The sequence below is a fragment of the Acomys minous genome (assembly GCF_964271855.1).
Source record: "Acomys minous genome assembly, chromosome: 4".
Classification (NCBI taxonomy): Eukaryota; Metazoa; Chordata; class Mammalia; order Rodentia; family Muridae; genus Acomys; species Acomys minous.
The window spans coordinates 96,942,414-96,963,453 of NC_140486.1; the positions used below are offsets into that span (position 1 = coordinate 96,942,414).

The 21,040-nt window shown below is 45.3% G+C and overlaps 1 protein-coding gene across 3 annotated transcripts in view; it reads left to right on the forward strand.

Annotated features, from left to right (window-relative positions):
* The first annotated feature begins 856 nt into the window (after positions 1–856).
* PAX3 (paired box 3) overlaps positions 857–21,040 on the forward strand; it is a 99,175-nt gene continuing 78,991 nt past the window's right edge. The window contains exons 1-4 of one of the 3 annotated variants that reach the window (XM_084779667.1): positions 857–1,335; positions 2,444–2,679; positions 4,076–4,205; positions 5,369–5,503. In XM_084779667.1, coding sequence (XP_084635793.1) covers positions 1,251–1,335; positions 2,444–2,679; positions 4,076–4,205; positions 5,369–5,503 — 586 coding nt within the window. In that variant the 5' untranslated portion in view covers positions 857–1,250. The remainder of the gene's footprint in view (positions 1,336–2,443; positions 2,680–4,075; positions 4,206–5,368; positions 5,504–21,040) is intronic. The other 2 variants (XM_084779668.1, XM_084779669.1) reach the window with 2 other exon arrangements.

Here is a 21,040-nt window from a genome sequence, read left to right on the forward strand (position 1 = left end):
TTCCAGCAGTTTAGTCTGAATGCCATAATAAATTCCTGAGAACAAACGCTGCACCCGGGAAAAACCTCAACATATAGATGCATGTGCATTAGGGATCAATCTTTATGTGGAGATTTAAAGTCCCAGCTTCCCAGAAGGACTTTTAAACCAAAAAAAAAAAAAAAAAAAAAAAAAAAAAAAAAAATCCAACGCCCCCATCCCAGCTTGAGACTTGTAGCCCAGGGAACCTAGCCAAGTCTGTCTGTGTCTAAGGCTTCCCTACCTATCTTTCAGTCCCAGTCTAAGGAAGACAAAAGAACCTTCTGGGCACATCCTGTGCTCTTCCTTAGAGAAGCCTCTCTGGGAGGCTCATGTGGTAAGCTCAGGCCCAGGGGCAGACCAGAAAAAGGAAAACTAAGTATGTTCGGGGCTCCCTGTGCCCGTTTCCGAGTTGAGCCACCCCTAGCCCCGTGTTATTAATGCCGAAGAGAAATCCACAGGTGAAAAGCAGAGACAGACAGAAGAGTCCGATACAGCGAGGTTCCTAGGGAACAGACAGGAATAGAAAACTAAAGAGATCAGAGAGACGCACGCGTAGAGTCATAAGGACACAGCGAGCCCTTCTCCATCCTCGGGGCTCTGATCACCCAAGTTGCCTTTCCCAGTTTCACCCCGTCTACCCTCTCTTTTTTGCGGAAGGGGCACAGAGTTGGTCCCCCTCCGTTTGGCAGAGGCCTGGGCACCATCAAGGATGGGAAGAGAAAGTAGCCTCTGCCGCCCAATCAGCGTGTGTCTTAGCCACCCGGGAAGGTCTCCTCGTTGGCCAATCGCAGCTCAGGGCTCCTGACCAAGCTTTGGGTGAAAGAACTAATAAATGCTCCCTAGTCCGGATCCCTGCACTCGGTGTCACGGACGGGAGGAGATTTGGGACGCGCTCCCGCCTCCTCACCAACCTCCTACGCCCTGATCTTCCTGGCGCGCCGAGAGCACCCTTGCCAGCGGCCCCAGCTGAGGGGCCGATCTGCCATACTCGTGCAAAACTTGTCTGCCCTGGGCTTGGGATCCTGTACTCTAGGGACGCCTTTGGAGCCTGTGGACTTGGAGCTACCAGCCCTCCTCCCCGAGCCCCGCCTCCTCTTCTCTCTCCTGCCTTTTTTTGGGGAGGAGCTCTCCGGGATCTGGAGAGTTCCCGAGGGTCACAAGCCACACTGCGCTCGCTTTTCCGTCCCGCCTTCACCTGGATATAATTTGCGAGCAAAACTGCCCCTAGGATGACCACGCTGGCCGGCGCTGTGCCCAGGATGATGCGGCCCGGCCCGGGGCAGAATTACCCACGCAGCGGCTTCCCGCTGGAAGGTATGTCAGGGCCTCAGCCCATCCGGATCCCCGGGCCTGGGATTGGCGGCCGCACCCCAATCCTGGTCTCCAGGGCCTTGAGCCCTGCGTTTTCCGGAGCCTCTTCCCTCGGTACTTCACACCCCAAGAAGCAAAAGTGGGGAGGGGGTCTTGTGGGTGTCGGGGAACTGCAAAAGGAGCATTAAACTCTTTACAAACCTTTGGAGCTTGCCAGGCCTGCTCCTGCTGACTCCAGTTTGTCCTGTTGTTTTGGAATTGCCGCCGCGAGGAAGGTGGACAAGCTTCGCAGCACCGGAAGCAAGTTCTCTTTCGGTCCCCTCAAAGTTACTTCGAAGTTGTTCTGGCGGCGCCCACTTTTGAAGAACTCCTATTAGTGCGGCAAGACTTTTCCTGCCGTGAAAATTTGAGGTGGTTCTTCCTAACTGAAAATTTTAGTATTAATTAACTAAATTCCATTCAATTAAAGTGGCATCTCGAAGTTTCTAAACTGTTTTGGCAATGCCTTTCGGTTTGCTTGAAATTTCGGGGAGTTAGAAATTCTTGCAGAACTCTACCAAATAATTTGAGAAGTAAAGGCAGGAGAGCGGGCTTCTGGCGGAGTCCTTCGACCTCGGTCCAGAGTAGAATGCAGCGTACAAAAACCCAGTCACTTTGGCTGCGGTGTCCACAACCAGGCTCGCTGCCATTTCTGTTTCTGAAGTGTAACAGGTGATGCGCTCTGTCACCTGTGTCTCCTTTAGGGGACCCTCCCGGACCCTTATCTACTACACTCTAATCTGGAAACACTAAAGGCAGGATTTTGTGGCACTTATTGCAAGAAGGGTCTCCTTCCAACTTGCAGCACCCCCTCCCCCAACCCCACCCCCCCTCCGCACCCACCGCCAAAGGGAAAATACAGTTTCTCTGCAGCCAGTTATCTCGCACCAATCGCTCAATTTCCAAAAGATTATATGCCCCTGCATTGGATAATTATTTAAATTAATATAAATATAAGAGTCCGGGACTGGGAGTCCAAAACCTAGTAGTTTATGTTTACTGTCACAGGCGAATTGGCCAAAAGGATGCAGAATTAGCTTCTTTCAAAATGACTTTTGCCTTCTCTTTCCAGTGTCCACCCCCCTCGGCCAGGGCCGAGTCAACCAGCTCGGTGGAGTATTTATCAACGGCAGGCCTCTGCCCAACCACATCCGTCACAAGATTGTAGAGATGGCCCACCACGGCATTCGGCCTTGCGTCATCTCTCGCCAGCTGCGCGTGTCCCACGGTTGCGTCTCTAAGATCCTGTGCAGGTACCAGGAGACAGGTTCTATCCGTCCTGGTGCCATTGGCGGCAGCAAGCCCAAGGTGAGCCTGGGGCCTGGATTTAGGGCCTGTGGTCTAGCAGGTAGGGACTGGGTATGGTCTGGTAGGGAGCAAGAAACTTTCCAAGGGAAAGGAAAGGAAAGGAAAGGAAAGGAAAGGAAAGGAAAGGAAAGGAAAGGGTGTGTATTTGTGTGTGTGTGTGTGTGTGTGTGTGTGTGTGTGTGTGTGTGTGTGTAGAACTCAGTTGCTATGGTTGTTAGTGACCCTTGAGCAATGGAAAAAGGCTAGCATTTTTGGCAAAGGAAGGTTAACATTAGTTTTTAATCCCTGGGGATCTTGAGACCTTCATCAACTTATTTTAATAAACACCTGGAGCGAGCCCACCGATTTCCCAACTCCCATTCATTGCACTGCCTTCCTTGAATGAAGTTTAAAAAAAAATCCAGGTTTGGTTCTTGAAGTAGTTTCTTTCCCAGCTTTGAATCTCCCCTATGTTCACCCCCAGCACAAATTGTTTTCAGGAAGTCAAAAGTCAGGGCTATTAGTTTGTGTGTGTGTGTGTGTGTGTGTGTGTGTGTGTGTGTGTGTGTGTATGTGTTTTGTTGGTTTTTTGTTTTTGTAAGCCTCTTGACTCCATTTTTAAAAAGCAATTTAGTGAAATCCTCAATTTGCTTTAATTTTCTATTAAAAAGAAAGAAAGTACTGATGGCTAGGAAGCGGAAGGAGTTTATGCAGGGTCTGCCTCCTCTTTGGGTGATGAGGAGAAGCAAGTACGCTTTTCTAGTTGCAACTGTGTGTGTGTGTGTGTGTGTGTGTGTGTGTGTGTGCCAAATGGGCTATGTTTTACTGAAGACTCCCAAACACTGTCCCTCCTACTCCCCGTTTTCTCTCCTAACCTGAGAATCGTAGGAGACAGTTTTATTTAAGTGAGTGAAAGAGTCAATTCTTTCAAATTATCCATGTTTGTTTAATTAAAAACAGCAACAACGATGATGACAACAACACAAGAACCCAGACACAGAGCATTTTAGATCGCATCCAGATCCATCCTTAGCTCAGATCTGATCTCTTTGTAACCCACCTAACCTGATTTTTCTGCTGCTCCTTCAGGCACTCTCCTTTAGTTTCATTTTTGCATGGGTTTGGTGAGGTTTTCTAGGGATCAGAAAATACACCCCTCACCCCCAAGCTGTTTTAATTTTTGTTAATTTAATCTGGTCCCCGGGAGCATCTCTGGGCAGGTGGAGGGTCTCCAGGCTGCACAGAGTGTGATAATTTCCTGTCAGTTCCTTTCCAACCTGAATTAAAGTCCTTTGACTAAGCAGAGGGACATTCCCAGAAAATACAGGACAGAACATCGGATAAGCCATGAAGTAGAGGCACTATGCCTGGCCCAGAATACTGGGTACCAACACACCACCTGCCTGTTCTCTTAAAGCAGGTGACAACGCCTGACGTGGAGAAGAAAATCGAGGAATACAAAAGAGAGAACCCAGGAATGTTCAGCTGGGAAATCCGAGACAAATTACTCAAGGACGCTGTCTGTGATCGGAACACTGTACCCTCAGGTACTGGGTCCATTAACTTCTCCCGGAGGTGCGACCGTCAGTAACTTACTCCAACGGGTCATACCAGCCATAAAATCGCCCCAATTATCCACCGTGGCTATTGGGAGGCTGCCCTGAAATATTTACAAGCCAGACATCCTTGGTGTTTTATAGAGCACTTGGGTGAACTGCTCGTCCTTGGGGTGGTGGCTTAGGAGACAGACCGCTGAGATTTCCCCCGCAAAAGGATTTCTACTAAGACCGCAGGGAAGGAAACGCGGGGCGCAGGCCAAGCGGTTATTAATATGATGTTCCCTTCTAAGGAGAAACAAATGTTTTGGTAACTTCCACAGAAGGGAGATGCAAGCGGTACCGGTGGAGAGTTGGCTGGGGGGGGGGGGCGCTTAAGGGGTGAAAATTCGGTCGGACGCGATTTCCCCAAGAGTTTCAGCCTCCATCCAGCATCCTGGCAGCTTGGGAGAGGTCCGGGGAGAAAGAAGGACTAGCGCTGGGCCTGCGCGCGGGAAGAGTTTGTTTTTAATTAAAAGGAAACTCCCTTTTTTCCTCTGTAAGAACGATATATTTCAGAGCATGGATTTGTTTACCAGACCGGAATCTGGAAAAAATAAATCGGGGAGAGTGCGTTTTCTTTTGATTTTTACAATAGGGAATGATTCTGCAGTTGAAACTCAAACCCTCTCTATCCTCAAAACAAGTTGAGTTGCAGGCAACAGACCCTCTGTGGTTCTTCTTCCCAGGCCTTTGGGGACCAATATCTTGGGGCGGGGGTGAGGGTAGGGGGCCAGCAGTTGAAGGGTGAGCTAGTGGAAGAAGCCTCTTTAGAGTATTTAGAGTCAAGTAGCCAACCACTTCTTGGAGAGGGACAGAATTAGTATTTCTTGGTTCTGAATTGGAAGTGCGAGATTTATAGGTTCCATCTCCAAGCTAATAAATTAAAACTTCATGAAAATATGAACGGTTTTAAGACAGAGACTGAGAGAGGGAGTTTAAAACGGAGAGAAGGCAGAGGCATACTGACGCTCTCAGATGCAGGGCACAGCACAGAGCTTTGCTCCGGGTCATGGAGAAGGTTGAGAGCCTTGCCTGGACCTTTGAGGTCTATTTTGGGGTCTTTCCCTCCTCGCATCTCAATTATGTGCACTTCCTTTTTTCTCTTATCCCAGTGAGTTCCATCAGCCGCATTCTGAGGAGTAAATTTGGAAAAGGAGAAGAGGAGGAGGTGGATCTAGAGAGGAAGGAAGCAGAGGAAAGCGAGAAAAAAGCTAAACACAGCATAGATGGCATCCTGAGCGAGAGAGGTAAGGGTCCCGGTGGGCCGCGCGCGCCTGCGTGCTCTGAGGAGCGCTGCTGGATCTTAGACTTGTGGGTCTGCGCAACCGCAGACTAGCAGTAGTTCAGCTTGGCGCTCTCCTCAGGCCTCAGTGGCGGCTACTGCACTTGGGAAGGACATTCAAGTGAAAGACCAGAAAGGTACCTGATATTAAACAAAAAAATGATGTATTCTAATTTTTATTTTATTTTCCCGGTGATCAAATCCGGTGCCTCATACATGGCCCAGGAAGTGCTGTACCTTTGAGCCACATTTCAACAATATTAAGTCTAAAATATTGTGAGTTTTATTCTCCATCATTCTAGTTCTTTAGAGTTGAGAAATCTGAAACGCATTACAGGTGGACACTAATAATTCTCTGGAGAATTATGTGGGCTGAGACGATGGGGGCAGCTAATTAAATCTAGGGATTCGAAGTAGCTTTTACACTCTGGGAAAAACTGTATGTGGGAGAGAATTAATGAGAATATGATTCTGTTGCCCAGTAGGAGGGTAAAGATGCCCCACCTCCGCTGCCTTAGAAATACGTGTATGAGCACGTGTGTATGTGTGTGTGTGTGTGTGTGTGTGTGTGTGTGTGTGTGTGTAAGCTGCCTACTTTTCATTTGCTTTCAAGTGGGATGAAGTTTAACCTGTACTCATCAGGAAACCGACTATGACGAAGTGGTGGCTTACACCTTAAAAGGATCTGTGCCCTTGAGTCTCTAGTGCTGTCCCCCCCTCTGTCCCCCAGGGGTACAGACCACCCGTCTTTGTTGGCTATGGCCTGTCAGCACCAAGAGAAAAATCTCCCTCCAGGGGGTTGAGAATTATAGACTATTTCCCTATTACCTGTTTGGAATAATCTTCGAGTGAAAAAAAAAAGTTGACAGAAAGAAAGAACCATTTTCTACCAGGGCTTCCCGGAAACAGCAACAGAAGACAATGTGTCCGTGGATTTAGCACCACAGGCCCATCACTGTATCTGTTCTTATGCCGTCATTGTGTAGGCCAGGGACAACCCTGGCCCTTTCAGGAAAAGCTGCTTTACAAACCGATGCAAAGGCAGTAAGTACCCTTCAACATTTAGAGTTGGCTGTTGCTAACCAAATGCCTCATTTCTCATAAACCCAGAGGCTCCAGGGTACACATATAGTCCAGAAAAGTCACCCTAACCGAAACGAGATCTATCTAGCAGGGTGATGACACATGCTTGCTGCTTCTCTGTCTTTACTGCAGGGGCTTCTGTGAACCCCGCGTTAGCCTGGAGAAACGCTCTCCTGGCAATTTTTTTTTTAAATTCCAGCCCTAGCTGCACTCTAGAGGTGCTAGAGTGAAAGAAGGCAGGGGGCTGAGGACCCAGACTTCTCCCGGCTCAAACGGGCTCCCAAAGCACAGGCTAGGAGAGCCTTTAGTTATGGGGAGAGGCCTTGCTGGGACCCATGGCTCTGCTACTTGTTGCTGGAAGTGGCAGCCGGGCCGACCAGCCGCTCTCTGGATTGCTCACAGCAGCAGCAGCAACCGAGGCCCAGGAGACAAAACGGCCCAAATGGGCTGGTCAAACATTTGTACAACTTTTCCAGCGTTTACAAAGAAGGCCTTCTCTACACTTGGAGATGAACTTGGGAGACAAAGCCCGGAGAGTCCATTGAAACTCACACTTTAGCTTGGCCCAGACAAAGCTCCAGCTCGCAGCAGCTTGATGTGAACAAAGGAAGGCAACCTTTTTATAATTCAAGGAGAAAAGAAGAGAAAACAGCCCCCACAAAGGGCCCAGAATAGACATTATGGGCTTGCAATGAGGAATGAATTATTCAATGAGCCCCAGTAGCTGCCGAGCCAGGAAGTTTTATGGACTCTCCAGCGTGGAAAAAGTGGCTATTTCACCTACAAAATGTTTCTGGTCTTTTGGGTCGACTAGCTGGGCCGGCTGCCATTCAAGGGCAATTGCTACCATTTTTTTTTTTTTAAATCAGAGTGTTTCCCTCAGTGGGGCCTCTATCTTTGAAACACACACACACACACACACACACACACACACACACACACACACACACACACACACGCCCCTCCCTCAGAGGCTGAAGTCTAATTTAATTTGGGGTTGTCAAGGAAGAAGCAGCCTGGATCCCTTCGGTGCCTCCAGCTTCCTTTCCGGATGAACCCTGGAGGGCAAGAGAGGCCCAGAGAAAGGAAAGAGTGAGATGCAGTTTGAAGTCTAGAAACCTCAAATATTCCCCTCTGTTGTTTGGGCATCAAAAGTCTCCGGCGGTCCCACTTGTAAAATCGAATGGATGTTGAGAAAGGGCTCTTAGAGTCTTGGCAAAGGGGAGGGAAAAGCTGCCGGAGGAGGGACCTCGGGTGTCCCTACCACTGCTGTGTGCTCTTGCCAAGACGGGCCTGGTACCTGCTGCTGAGACTGGCTTTCCTGGACACAAATTTGGCCTGGGGTCTGCTTGGCAGATGCTTGGATGCAGGGAGACAGGCACCCAGAAAGAGGTCAGAGCCACCCTCCTCTTGTCAAGATCCTCTTCCTTTTCCTAAACGATCCCTTTTGCCTTTCCCAATTTTCCTTTTCCCTCATCCACTCCGAGAGCTGCACTGCACACGCGGCCAGGGTGTACCGCCTAGTGCTCCAAGGAGACCCGAGGCTCTCTAATGCTCCCCTGCTGTGCCCAGAGTTCCTGCTCCTGCTCACTGGTCAGAAGAGGGTTGGGTGGCTGGGGACCTTCCTCCCAGGCTCCCTACCAGCAGTGCCTACAAAGCCCTTGCGCAGCTAGACCAGCGAAGTCCTCGCCTAGGCACCAGGGTCTGTGGCAGCTCAATGGGCGCCTCTGTTCCTCCCCCGGCGCGGCTGAGCGGGCCCGCGGGCGCCGCCACAATAGCCCGAGCCCCCGCTGCTGCGCCCTGCGCCAAAGCGCCGCGCCGCCCCTCCCCGCGCTCCGGCCGGCCCGCAGCTTAGCTCGCCGGGCTGCAGCCGACTCAATTGCCTCCTTTATGTCCCTCTCACTTTCATCTAGACACAGCCCGCCTCCCCCTTCTTCTCCTCTCCTCTCTCTTTTTTTCTTCCCTCCCTAGCCCGAGGCTCACATTAGTGAAATTTCTGCAACCCCCCCTCTTTTTTCTTATTTTAAAGAAAGCCCTTAACACAAAAGCGGTGACTAATCGATAGAAAGTGCTCCTTCATCATCCTCTCCTCCTCCTCTTCTTCTTTGCCCCCTCCCTCCGCCTCTTCCTCTTCTTCTTCTTCCTCCTCCTCCTCCTCCCAACCCCCTCCGTTTCTCTCAGCAGGGTGACGCTTTTCCTGTTTGTGAGTTTTGGGCAACATTTTTGCTTTGTGCCGTAATGGAATTACCGGACAGACGGGGACTGTAGATGGACACGCGACGGCAAGACTCTCGCTTAAATATTTAGATGCCACGTTACAATTACGGACTTGTTGCTGTGGCTTTGAAGTGGCCGTGAGGGAGCTCAAGGGGAAAGAGGCCAGATTGCCAAACTGATGTTTGGATTGGGACTGGAGACACACTTTCACGGGGCTCCCCCCTTTTTAAAAAAAAACACGCAAATAAATGTGAGAGGTTTGCAACAATCTCAGGGATGAAACATAGAATTCGGGCACAGGATCCCTGGGAGCCGATATTCCCTTCACATTTCTTCAAATTGTGTGTGTGTGGGGGGGGGGGGGGAAGGGCACCTTTTAATTTTCAGAAAACGAAAGTGACAAAAGTTTTTCTCGAGCTCGTTTGTGTACAAGCTCATGCTCTTTTCTAAAGTTAATGACAAATGACGTCAGATTTAAAATGCATATCTATTAAAGAAAAATAAAGGTACGGTTCTTAGAATATTTCGTTTCCAGTAGACCATGGAAAGCACTTACTGATGAAGGGGGTCTTGTTGTGTGAAGCAAAGCCATTTGCTTGTCAGGTTGGTTGGTTTCTCACAGATTAAAATAACAGGGGGGAAGGATCACAGATTTCTGGACCCAGATCTTTTATTACTGGGCACGTCCTGACCATACTCCAGTCAGAACCAGGAGTCTGCACTCTACAACCATATCTAGACTTGGAGCTAAATTTTAAAAAGTTGAATCCTTAGCAGTTACACTCAAGGAAAGCCTCCTGTTAAAAGAAGAGTATTTGTGACAACAGTGCTTGAATTATGTTGGGTCACCAAACTGCAGTAACATTCCCCAGCTAGAGCAATGCGAGGGTACGGAGGAGTGAAGGAATGAGGATTCTGCCCTTAGCGTTTCTTTTTTAGCATTTTTTCCCCTTCTTGGTTGATTGCACGAGTGTTGAATGCTTACTTTTTAGCCTTATTGAAAACATGCAGATTTTCTAATTAATGCTTGAAATCATATGTTTATTCTGGGGTTTGATGTGACTGTTGATAGGACCAGAACAGGAGGTAGGGGCTTCCACTGTGTAATAATTATTGAAGGGTCATTTAAGAGTCCCCAGGGCTGAGTCATAAAACCCACCCAGGCAGTGAGGTGGAACCAGAAAGTGTGCGTGGGCTCAGGCAAGTGGAATCTACAGAAATCAATCAAGTGGGTAGGAGCGGTGCACTAAACCCTTGCGGTTTCAACATCCAAGAATATTCAGAGGATAAAACAAAAGTTAAAACGTTCAAGTTATACACCAAAAAATGGTCAGTAAAGGGAAAGCTCAGTGGCAAGTTTGGCCTGTCCTGTGACCCAGGTAGTGTCAGTCCGGTGGGACCCGGTGACAGGTAGCTTATTTATTCACTCCAGCAAATGGAGATTATGGGGCTATTAAGAACAAGAACGCACCATGTAACCCATCAGCCACTAAATGGCAATTAAGCAGTCAGCTTCAAGTCTTATCTCTCTGGCTGCTCTATGGTTGTTTTACAACTAGGAATTAAAATCTGAAAGGGAGTTTTTCTGCAGCCCTGGCCAAATATTGATTAAGTAGCCGTTTGTTGATACTACTGTCATCCATTAAAAGGCGGGCAGCTCGGCCCCTCAGTGGCCACCTTCTTTTGTCAGGACTTCTTAACCACACAGATCAAAGCAGGATCATTTCAATTTATCTGTTCTGGAAAATCCTCCTTTTCCTCTGAAATCTCTAAGGAGGAAGTGACCACACTCTCCCTGAAGAAACAGGGACCGGAACCAGTTCCATGTTGCTGTCTTATAAAGAAGGCTCATGGGGTGTTTTTTCAATTATTCTGTGGCCATTTCATGTTCATAACTGAGGCTGGTGACTTTCTATTTTTTAATCATCAAGTAGATTTCCCTTTAAGGCAAGGGAAGGGGAGCTACTATCTGGTATGGCAAATTTTCTAACTATGAATTCGTCACTATAATTGCCTTCCAGGCTGGAATGTTATGTAGAAAAGATATCAGATTTTTAAATGTAAAATTAGATGGAGAATAAATTACGCAGAAGATTGTGAGGTATTGTGAGGTATAGTGGCCACAGCTCAATATGTGGGGCATTTTCATAATTTTGTGTTTACAGATGGTTAGACAATTCTCTTTTATAGTTTAACATCCCTGTAAGTAGATATGTGTTTGTGTGTACAATGTGCATTGTCAGGGTTAATTTACCAACTGGTCACTAAGAACTAAGCTGGTCCTGTACTATATAAAGGTGTATTTATCCTGCAAACTGCTCTTCTCAAGGCATCAGAGCTTGAGGTCACAGCACAGAGCTTACTGCATTCCCAGATGTTGACTGCTAGGAAAAACACCTAAAATCCCATCGTAACTTCTGCACTTGTTGGTTTTTAGATCAACTATTGCGTTTTTGTTTGTTTAAGAATGTAATATATTTGCGTTGGTTTTATCTTTTTTTTATGATGGCAAAAAATTCTTTTAAGGGCTCCTTTGGAAATATACTATTTCTGTGCTTAATTTGCAAATTCCAACAAATTACTCTGAGGTTCTGCAATTTATGTCAGAGTCAGGCTTTGGAGATTTCACTGTAAATCATGTATGTGCCACTGTGTGAGACTTTGTGGACTCCCTGGCAGCGTGTATTTTGATTCTAAATAATGGTTTTATGAGGGTTGAAATATTTTATTATTTGCTTTTTCACTCTTAAGTAAGGTGCATCTTGACATGCAGTCAATACTGGCTATATTTATATTATAAACATTTTATGTCAGAATCTCTTATGTTAACTCTTATTTATTTATATATATTTATTAACAATCCATCATTGTTTAAATACTAGCATAGCACTAACCAATCATTACAATATAGTAGAACTTCCTGGAATAGACTGAGCTTCCAGTTACATTTAGTTTGAATATGTGATGTTTTGCCTTTCTTGGGTCAGATACAGCATTATTGAATCTGTTGTTGCATATTTCACATATACATGTGTGGTTTTTCCCCCCCCACATACAGAGTTAAAGCAACTGTTAGGCTGTGTGCTCAGACATTGCCAGGGAGACAATAGATCCCAGATCCAGGTTGGGCCTGATCTTAGTACCAAGACAAGTTTTGCTGGTCTAAGAAGAGATTGCCTCTTCCATTTTGTCTCATTTAAAATCTTGCGGCAAAGTTTAAGATGCCGTACACTTTGCTACATGTCACACGCAGAGAGAGAAAGTGAAAGGGAACTTTGTCTTTGCCATTCTCTCCTCAGATGGACATCAAGGTGGAGGCAGAATTGCCTTCCTGGGTGCTACCTCAGTGGTCCTCAACCTTCCTAATGCTGTGGCCCTTTATTACAGCTCCTCATGTTGCGGTGACCCCCAACCGTAAAATTATTTTTGTTGTTACTTCAAAACTGTGATTTTGCTACTATTATTAATCACTGTAATATAAATATTAAGTCTTCAATCCACAGTTTGAGAGCTTCTGTCTTCCTGGGAAAGACAATTCCCCCTTGTTTACACCAGTGTTCAGTAGATCAGGCCTTGTATTTCTGTCTCTCTGCAGTGGGTAGTTTTTGCTGTCAACAGAATATTTCCACTCTAGAAAGTTCCCTTCCAGTGATGTCTTCTGGGATTAAAAAAGGAAACAAACACAGAAAAAAGAGTTAATTGAGGTACATCACAGTAGATCTCAGCCTTCCTAATGCTGGGAGCCTTCAACACAGTTCCTTGTGTTTCAGTGACCCTAACCATAATTATTTTTGTTGCTACTCTATAGCTACAGTTTTGCTACCATTATGAATTATAATGTAATGTAATGTAAATATATGTGCTTTCTTAGGGCTGTCCTAGGGCACTCCTGTGAAAAGGTCCTTTGATTCCCCAAGGGTCACGACCCACAAGTTGAGAACCACTACTTTAGAATGTTGTCCTTGTCAAGGGGAGACATGAAAATGTAGCTGGGGACAATCGCACAGCTTTTATGGAGTCTCACCTTCGATTTCCTGTTTAGTTTTTTTGGGTTTTTTTTTTTTTTTGTTTTGTTTTTTTTTTTTTTTTGCTTTCTGATAAAAAAGGAACAGATCATTCCTGCTGTGCAAATGGCCACTTATCTTTTTTAAAAAAGAAGAAATTGCATTTTAATAAGGAGCATCTGTGTAAAATTTAGAATTTGATTTGATACACTTTTCTCCCAAAAGGGAAAATGTTGAGAAGGCAAATTAGTTTACATGGCAAATAGCAAAAATGTTTACAGCATTTAAAATCCCACTGAAGGACTTTAAGTAAAGCAAAAGAGAAGATCACATGTCCCCTTTGGGCCAAAGCAACTCGATCTATGTCATCTGAACTTCTATGTCCTCCTTCTACTATGGTGACAAATGATCTTTTCTAAGGAGGGTAGAATTCACTACAGACAAAAAACAAAACAAAACAAAACAAAACAAAAACCCCACTGTGTGTCTATGTCCTTAGACCCACTCAGTAACTTACTGGCTAAACTTTCTTATGGACTTTTAGCTGCTTAGTTTTATTGTGTCTACAATAGCATATTAATACCAGGGCTCAATTCTAGGGACCATTTCTGCTTGCTCTGGATCCAACCCAACAGATTCCATTCAGAAACAGCTGAATAAAATGCTATGCAACGAGCCTCTTCAGCACTGAATAAGAAGGTTGAAGAAAGGGGTTACAACTTTATCTTCAGCATCATCATAAGATCATAGTAAAAATCCAAAAACCGTAGATGTATGGAAACTTAAATGTAGACCTTTAAAAAATTAAAACCAGGAAGTACGGCTCTAGAAAGAACTGCAGCATTAAATATGCTTGGCCTTATACCATTGGATGGACACCACAAGTAAATTAGGATAGAATAGCCAAGAAAAGACAGTTTATTTGCAGCTTTACAGAATGGAACTGGTCCCATCTATTTTTGTTCTTATAGCGAATGCTGATATGGCCACATGTTTGCATTTTAGAAGAGAGTCAGCATTTTTACTTTGTGATATTTTTTATGAGTAACACAGATACATTTAAAAAAATCCAGTAGTCATATATCCCTTTTATTTCTTAGCACAAAGTGTTAGAGTAAACATGAGTTTGCTTGTTTGTTTAATGACTCTGCTACTAGGGATTGTAGCCAGGGATCAACGGTGCCAGGATGCCTTCTCCCACTCAATGACCGCCCCATGTCAAATGTATATCCTAAAGTTTAATATTCAAATGTATCATCATCATTAAGAAAATTGTACCCAAAGGGTAAGCGTGCTTGTCTCTCTCAATTATCATATAGCTGAACTTAATTTGAGCTAAAGGAAAGTAATTGGTGTAATTTCTTTTATTGTAAAGAAAGTGGTAGCCTTCATTTTTCTGAAGCTGGGCAGGACAGTTTTCCGTTTGAAGGGTCGTTGGAGCATTGAGTGGTTTTTGTCCTGTCTGATTTAGTACTTTTCTCCACGTTTTGGGCTCTAAAAGAACACAATGGCCAAAGTAAAAGTGGCCCGTGCTTGCCTTACTGATTAGTCTCTGAAATTGAGACCAGGCACTACTCAGGTGTGACTTCTTGAACTTCCTATTTGATACTTAGAAGACAAAGTGGGCCATGCTGATTTCTAGGGCTTTTGCCAGAATCAGAAGAGAAGGTGGTTGTGTGCAAATAACATCTATTCTAGGAACACTCAAAGTCCTGGGTAGGGTAGGGGACACAAAACTCTCAACATGCCGAGAAAGTGACTGGCCTACAGATTAGCAGATGGGCTCTGCCCAAGGGCAGATAAAAGCTTAATTCAAGGCTTAGCAGCAACAATGAAGACGAAGAATACACACTTACCCTTCACGCACAGCACACACATACACACTCCACTCTCCTCATGGCAGAGACTTGAGTGCTCAAGACAGCTATCTAGAAGGAAAACTTCATTGATTTCATAGATCTGAACAATGATAAAATTCTACAATTTCACTCAATGTCAAAGGATATTTTTTTTTCAAATTCCTTTCCCCTTCCAGGCTATCTCTATTCTCTTTTAGAGGAGCGTATTGTTTGCAAAACTTTTATTTATTTGTTTTCTTGTTTGTTTTTCTGGGTCAAGCTGCTCCGTGAAAATTGGTCTCAATGTATTTTTTTTCTGCTCCTAAAACTCGGAAACTTGTTTATTTCAGGGACTTCTCCACCGTTTCTCATTTCCCCCATATTATTCCCATATTCTTAAGCTTGCCCATTCTTAAATGTCGCCACAGTTCTGCATATGAGATTGTGCACATATTTTCAGTTCTTTGCGTGTGATCCTTTTAAAAACTGGAGCTTAGGAGTGTTGAGGAAACTTTCTACAGTAGCCATCTTTAAGCTGGAGGATAAATTACAATGACCTTTTAATTTGAGCTTCCTCTATATAGTCCCCCACCCCAAAAGTGGTGGTGGTGGTGGTGGTCGTGATGTGTGTGTGTGTGTGTGTGTGTGTGTGTGTGTGTGTGTGTGTGTGTGCCCTGTATCACTAGCATGCACTGTGCACTGTGAGTGAAATGGAAGTAGCTTGCTCATGAGTCTCTGGGGACCCAGACCTCCTGCCCCTGTCTCTGGCTGAAGCCACGTGACAGTGCAGGCCTTGGCTGCGTGGAAGGTTGTTTTCTTATCCCCGCATGCACCTGACCTGTGTCAGAAATAGGTCAAGCTGGGGCAAGGCCGGTTTACGCAGCTGTTGCGGCTTAGGCGTCACAGCAGGCAGTCTCTGCTCCTTGCCTGGCCTGGGCCCCAGTAAACTGATAAAACTTATTGGAGAGCATGCCACCTTCTCTCTGGATGCCCTCTATCCCCTTGAAGGCTTTCAGATGCAAGGGGACTTCTATGCTCTGCCAGCCAACTCTCAGCTCCGTGGACGGGCTTTCACTCTGAGGGTCATATCTTCAACAAGTTCACACTCAGATGACGTAGACTCTGAGTCAGTTTTAGTTTTCAAACCACCGTATTTATTCTTGGGTGGATAAAACACTTGCTTTGTACAAAATTCAAAAGCTATGAGTCGAAGCAGGACAGCATGTTTTCTTTCCCTGTCTACTATATATCAATCAATACCTTGTTTTTCTAGAAACTATGAACAAACATGCAATTAACCTGAACCCAAGGTCTCCCTCTCACATACATATACATGCGTATATGCATACTTTTCACCTTTTGTAGAAATGGCGATTTTCTGTGTCAGTTATTCTTTACCTTATTTTTTTCCAGTTTAAACTCTACATTATGTCTCAACAAATCACTCTCCAGCGGGGCTAATCTCAGCCCTGTTTATATAGCTGCATAGTATTCCATTATATTGGCAGAGGGTGATTTATTTTACATTCAGAGCATTTCCAATGTAACAGCACCATTTGGCACAAATGGGAGTTTATTTATAAAATAAGGGGATGGCATTTTGATTTTTGAGGGCTTTGCTGGAATTTGGGTTCTGCGTGGAGAGCAAATGGTGGAGGGGCTGAACATGTGAGAGGTGGGAGAGTGTTTGGCTTGTTGGGCGGGTGGTTTATGAGGCAGACACATTTCTTTCTGTCACAGTCTGTGGGTGGGAGTTTTGAAATTGCTACTAAGCCTTGTTCCAACAACAGTGACTGCATTCTAAAAAACGTGTCCAGTATTCCTTTGTTTCTTCAACTAGAACATCTTCCAACTCGAAGCAAATGTTTTTTCTTCTACTTACTGGGTCCTTTTAAAATTCTTTTTTGTTTACTATTTATTTAATTTCACTCCTATCTAAAGCAGTATCCCAGTGTTAAGCTTTTTTGCTTACATTTGTTTTGTACTGGAGCCATTAGGGGCAGTTTATGTAACTTAGGAACAACCTATTCTAACTGTTAAACTATAAAAGAGAAATTGTCTTCTAATGATCCTCAAGCTGGGTTTGAACTAGGAAGTCATAGAACATCACGTGTTCTATTCTAACTTTGAAAAGTGCTGGCTTGGGGTTTCTTCAGTTAGAAATAGCTGACTTTTAGCGTTGCACATTTCAATGGAGTACGTATCCGTTCCTTTCTGTGCACAAAAGACTTCTTATATTTTTCCACATACCTTACCTCTCTCAATCATTTTGGCCTATTTCCCCTTAAACCTGATGCTTGGGAAACCAGTTGCCAAGGCCTGGCTTACCTAAATCAGGAGGTAGAGTATGAACCAAGCCAGAAAGAATTGTGCTTCAACTATACAAGACAGACAAGCCACCCCCAATCACCAGAGATCAGGAGAGGTGATAGCAGGAGACATTATTGAAGCAAATATTTCAACTGCCCCTCCTTAGAAACAGCTCCCCCTGCCCCCCCTTCCCCGCCCCTGGTCCACAGCAAGAGAAATAAAGAGCTAGGGAAATAAAAGACTTCTGAAATTAACGTCTTAATGGGCTAAAACAAAACCAGGAAAAACAAAACAACAAAAACAAAAGCAAAACAACAGAAAAGACTTCTCTCTTGACTGTTCTTGTGGCCATCCCACAAGCAGCTCAGCACACAGTCTGTCAGCACAAGGCTGAAAGGCTCTGCAAGCTGAGAGAGACACTGTTAGCATCCTGGATCCCCTTCTGCTATTTGCCTGCCTTGCCTGTGAGATCTAAAGTGGTCAGTTGGATAGTGTAAACAGGCTTGGTGTGAAAGACAGCTGGCTAGAGCCAAGAAGAATCAAAAACGGCCCTTTTCCCACTCCCAGCCCCGTGCATAATTTGGATTGAATTGGGCCTGTAATTTGTGGCATCTCATTCATACCTGTAAGAGTATCCAGCTCCCTACCCGTCAGGGAAAGTCTAGGGGTGGCTAATTCCAGAAGGAAGATCCTGATATGTTTTCATGTCATGGCAATGTTCTCAGCAAAACTTAGACCATAATGCTTGTATTTGTTGGTAAAGAGAGATAGCAGATAGAGAGAGTCTCAAGGGGACTAGCTTCATAGCCCTGAACAGATGCCTTTTGGGAGAGTTACTTTTTTTTTTAATTGTTTTTTTATTGTTAAGATTTTATTATTAGCCAGGTGTGGTGGAGCATGCCTATGACCCCCAGTACTCAGGGAGGCAGAGGCAGGTGGATCTCTGTGAGTTCAAAGCCAGCCTGGTTTATAAAGTGAGTCGAGGACAGCTAATGCTACACAGAGAAGGTCTGTCTCAAAACAAAACAAAACAAAAATTCTATGATTATTTTGTGTATATGAGTGTTTTACTTGTGTGTATGTATGTGCACTGCATATGTGCCTGGTGCCCACAGAGGCCAGAAAAAAGGCTCCTGATGATCTGAGACTGGAGTTGAAGATAGTTGTGAGCCTTCGTGTGGGTGCTGGGAACCGAACCCTTGTCCTTCGCAAGAGCAACTAGTGCTCATAACCACTGAGCCATCTCTCTAGCCCTGAGAGAGGCACTCTTTCACTGTCAGTTTGTAAACTTCCAGTGTGTGTGTGTGTGTGTGTGTGTGTGTGTGTGTGTGTGTGTGTGTGTGTGTGATGTTGTACATGCTGCACACATGTGTTTAGGTGAATGCACCAACACACGTGCATGTGAAAGCCAGAGCAGGACATCTATGTGTCTTCTACCACGCTCTACCTATTTCCTTGAGACGAGTTCTCTCACTCAACTAGAAGCTCAACCATTTCCGCTCATCACCAGGCTTCTGTGGTTCACCCATCTCTCCCCCAGTGCTGGGGTTGTAGGCATGCGCAGCCATGCCTGGCTTGTTAGAAATATGTAGGAACTGGGGAGTCAAACTCATGTCCTCAGGCCTACAAAGCAAGCACTCGAATTTCCTGAGCCACCGTCCCATCCCTATTCCCAGAAATTCTTGAAAATAGGAAGGGGCTCATGAATCCATCGGGGAGGGGCTGCACCTCCACCTTCCATTTCATTATTTCTAAGTAGGTGAGATCTTGGTGTCTGGAACTCTTGGCTCTGTTTTCGAATGTTTAGGGCCATCTGACATCCTCTCAGACAGTTTCTAAAAGGCTTGGGAATCCATTCCAGGAAGAACAGATGAAATGGCGGGATCCCCACAATGCCTGGGGTGGACTAGTAATCTGCTAAGGCAAAATAGCACTTGGGAGCTTGTCCAGCCGTGTATGCCCTCCAGGTGGAGGACTACTTGGTTTTATGCAGACAGGACACAGCCATGGCATGTGTCTGTGTGCAACACACTTTTATTACAAAGCACTAGAAAAGCAACTTCTATAGTTTCGTACTTGAAACCAATGTCTGTTTGTGGTCACTGGTCCTGCCAAACTCTGAATACTTGCTGAGTCTTTGTCTGGAAGAAGAGGGCAAATGCATGACTTGGGATAATGTGTCAGGTCAGAAATCCCAAAGAACCAGACTTCAATGTGCCTGGGGTAAGAGGGATGTCCCAATATTGAGAGAAATGCAGTTAGGTGGGAGACATTTCTCCTGTAGAAGGCCAGGATTGTAACACAAACACTCACCTATTTGGGATCAGTTTTGAGGCTTTTCTCTGCTTACTTAGTAAAGGTTGGCTTCTCTGTGTCTTGCCCTTGCCTGTGCTGATCTTATTTTGGGCATCCTTGCAGACAAAGCCAGTGGCTACTTGTAATGTAGGAAATACCATAAGTGGTCAGTAGAGTAGGGAAACAGTTCTTGCATGGGTCAGAAGCCAGGCTTAGTTTGTAGTGAGGAACAAGTATATACCTTGGTCAGATAGGAGAAGAATCATTCTATTGTTACAAATTATATGCAGAACTGAATTTTGTCCATGTCTTTGTTGGATAACTTTCATTGTTTTATTCAATTACTATAATGTAATGTTACTGGTTTAATGGTTTCTTCCCCCTGCCCTGAAACGAATCTTCTCTATTTTCTAAATGTAAAGACCCACATTAAAACCATGAGGAAAGACAGTGCCTGTCTTACACACTGACATTGCTGTACATGGGAAATCCTTTTGGAAAAACTTTGGGAAAAATAAAATCAACTGCCGCGCAGAGAGTTCTTTATAAGAAATAATGTCCCACAAACAAGCTTAGCTTTTTCACAGGCATGTTTGGGAATCCACCTGTCCTCTAACCTGCTCCATTCCACTGGCTTGTGGAGTGGCCTTGGGTAGTGGGAGTGGTCAGTTTCCAGGCTGGTCCCTTCTCCCTTCTCTCTCTTAGCTGCTTCCACCTGCCTTCTCCTAGAAAGCCCCACCGCACACATATCCACTCCCACTCAGCCTGCCCTTGTCCATAGAGAAACTCAGCAGCTTCTTCTGTAACAAGCATTATCACTTTGCAAAGGGATCTTAGGACTGGCCAATTTAGTATAGAGGAAAGATGAGATTAGAGGAGTCCACGGAGGCAAGCCTCTGGAGGAGGCTAGGAATAGGTTTCTTATGCCACTCCCATCAGCCCCCAGCAAATCCTATCTTGAATGTGCGATGACAGGATCAGTTCAGCCAGGAGAGCCCTCCTTGCTAGTGGGAGGACCAGCAGGCAGGGTGCCCCACTGAGCTGCCCAAGAAGACATGAAGTCAAGTTGGCTCTCAAGAATTCTCCACTCAGGTGTTCCTTCTCCCATTTCTTCTGTGTCAAGGAAAGGGCCTTGGTTTTGATGGTTTGGACTCCTCTGCCAAAACATCCTTGCTTTTCTCAGGCAGAAAAAAAAGCACCCAAGGTCTTTTAGGTTCAGAGCCACAGATCAGGAATGCATGGTGTGGAGGTCATCTTGTCTCTGAGCTGAAAGCTTTTCCTATGCTGTCAAACTGCTCTGAGCTCTCACCCTTTCAATGGCTCCAGACACTTGTCAGAGGTCTGAGGAAATGCATCTGCCTTCCTACGGAAGACCTAAGAGGTGAGAGATAGTCTTCCTGGATGCAGAAGCCAAGAGGCCTCAAATCCCCAGAGTCTTTTGAATCTAGAATCTAGATTCTGGCTTACTTGGTGCTGGGGTTTGAACCCAGGGCTTCATGCATGCTAGGCAGGCATTCTACCAACTGAGCCACATCCTCAGGTTCCGGGGCCCTTGAGAAGCTCAGAAGCACATCACTTTGGAGGACACAAGTCAGGAGGCTCTGAATTGAACAGCTGGGCTTTATTTGGTCTGTTTTTAGTTTATGTATTGTTACATTTATCACAGGCTCCTATTGGATCTTTAAGTCAGCACGTAGATTCTATTGGTATTCCTTGAATATGGATTATGCCTGTAGATTTAAGACTTTGTTAGGA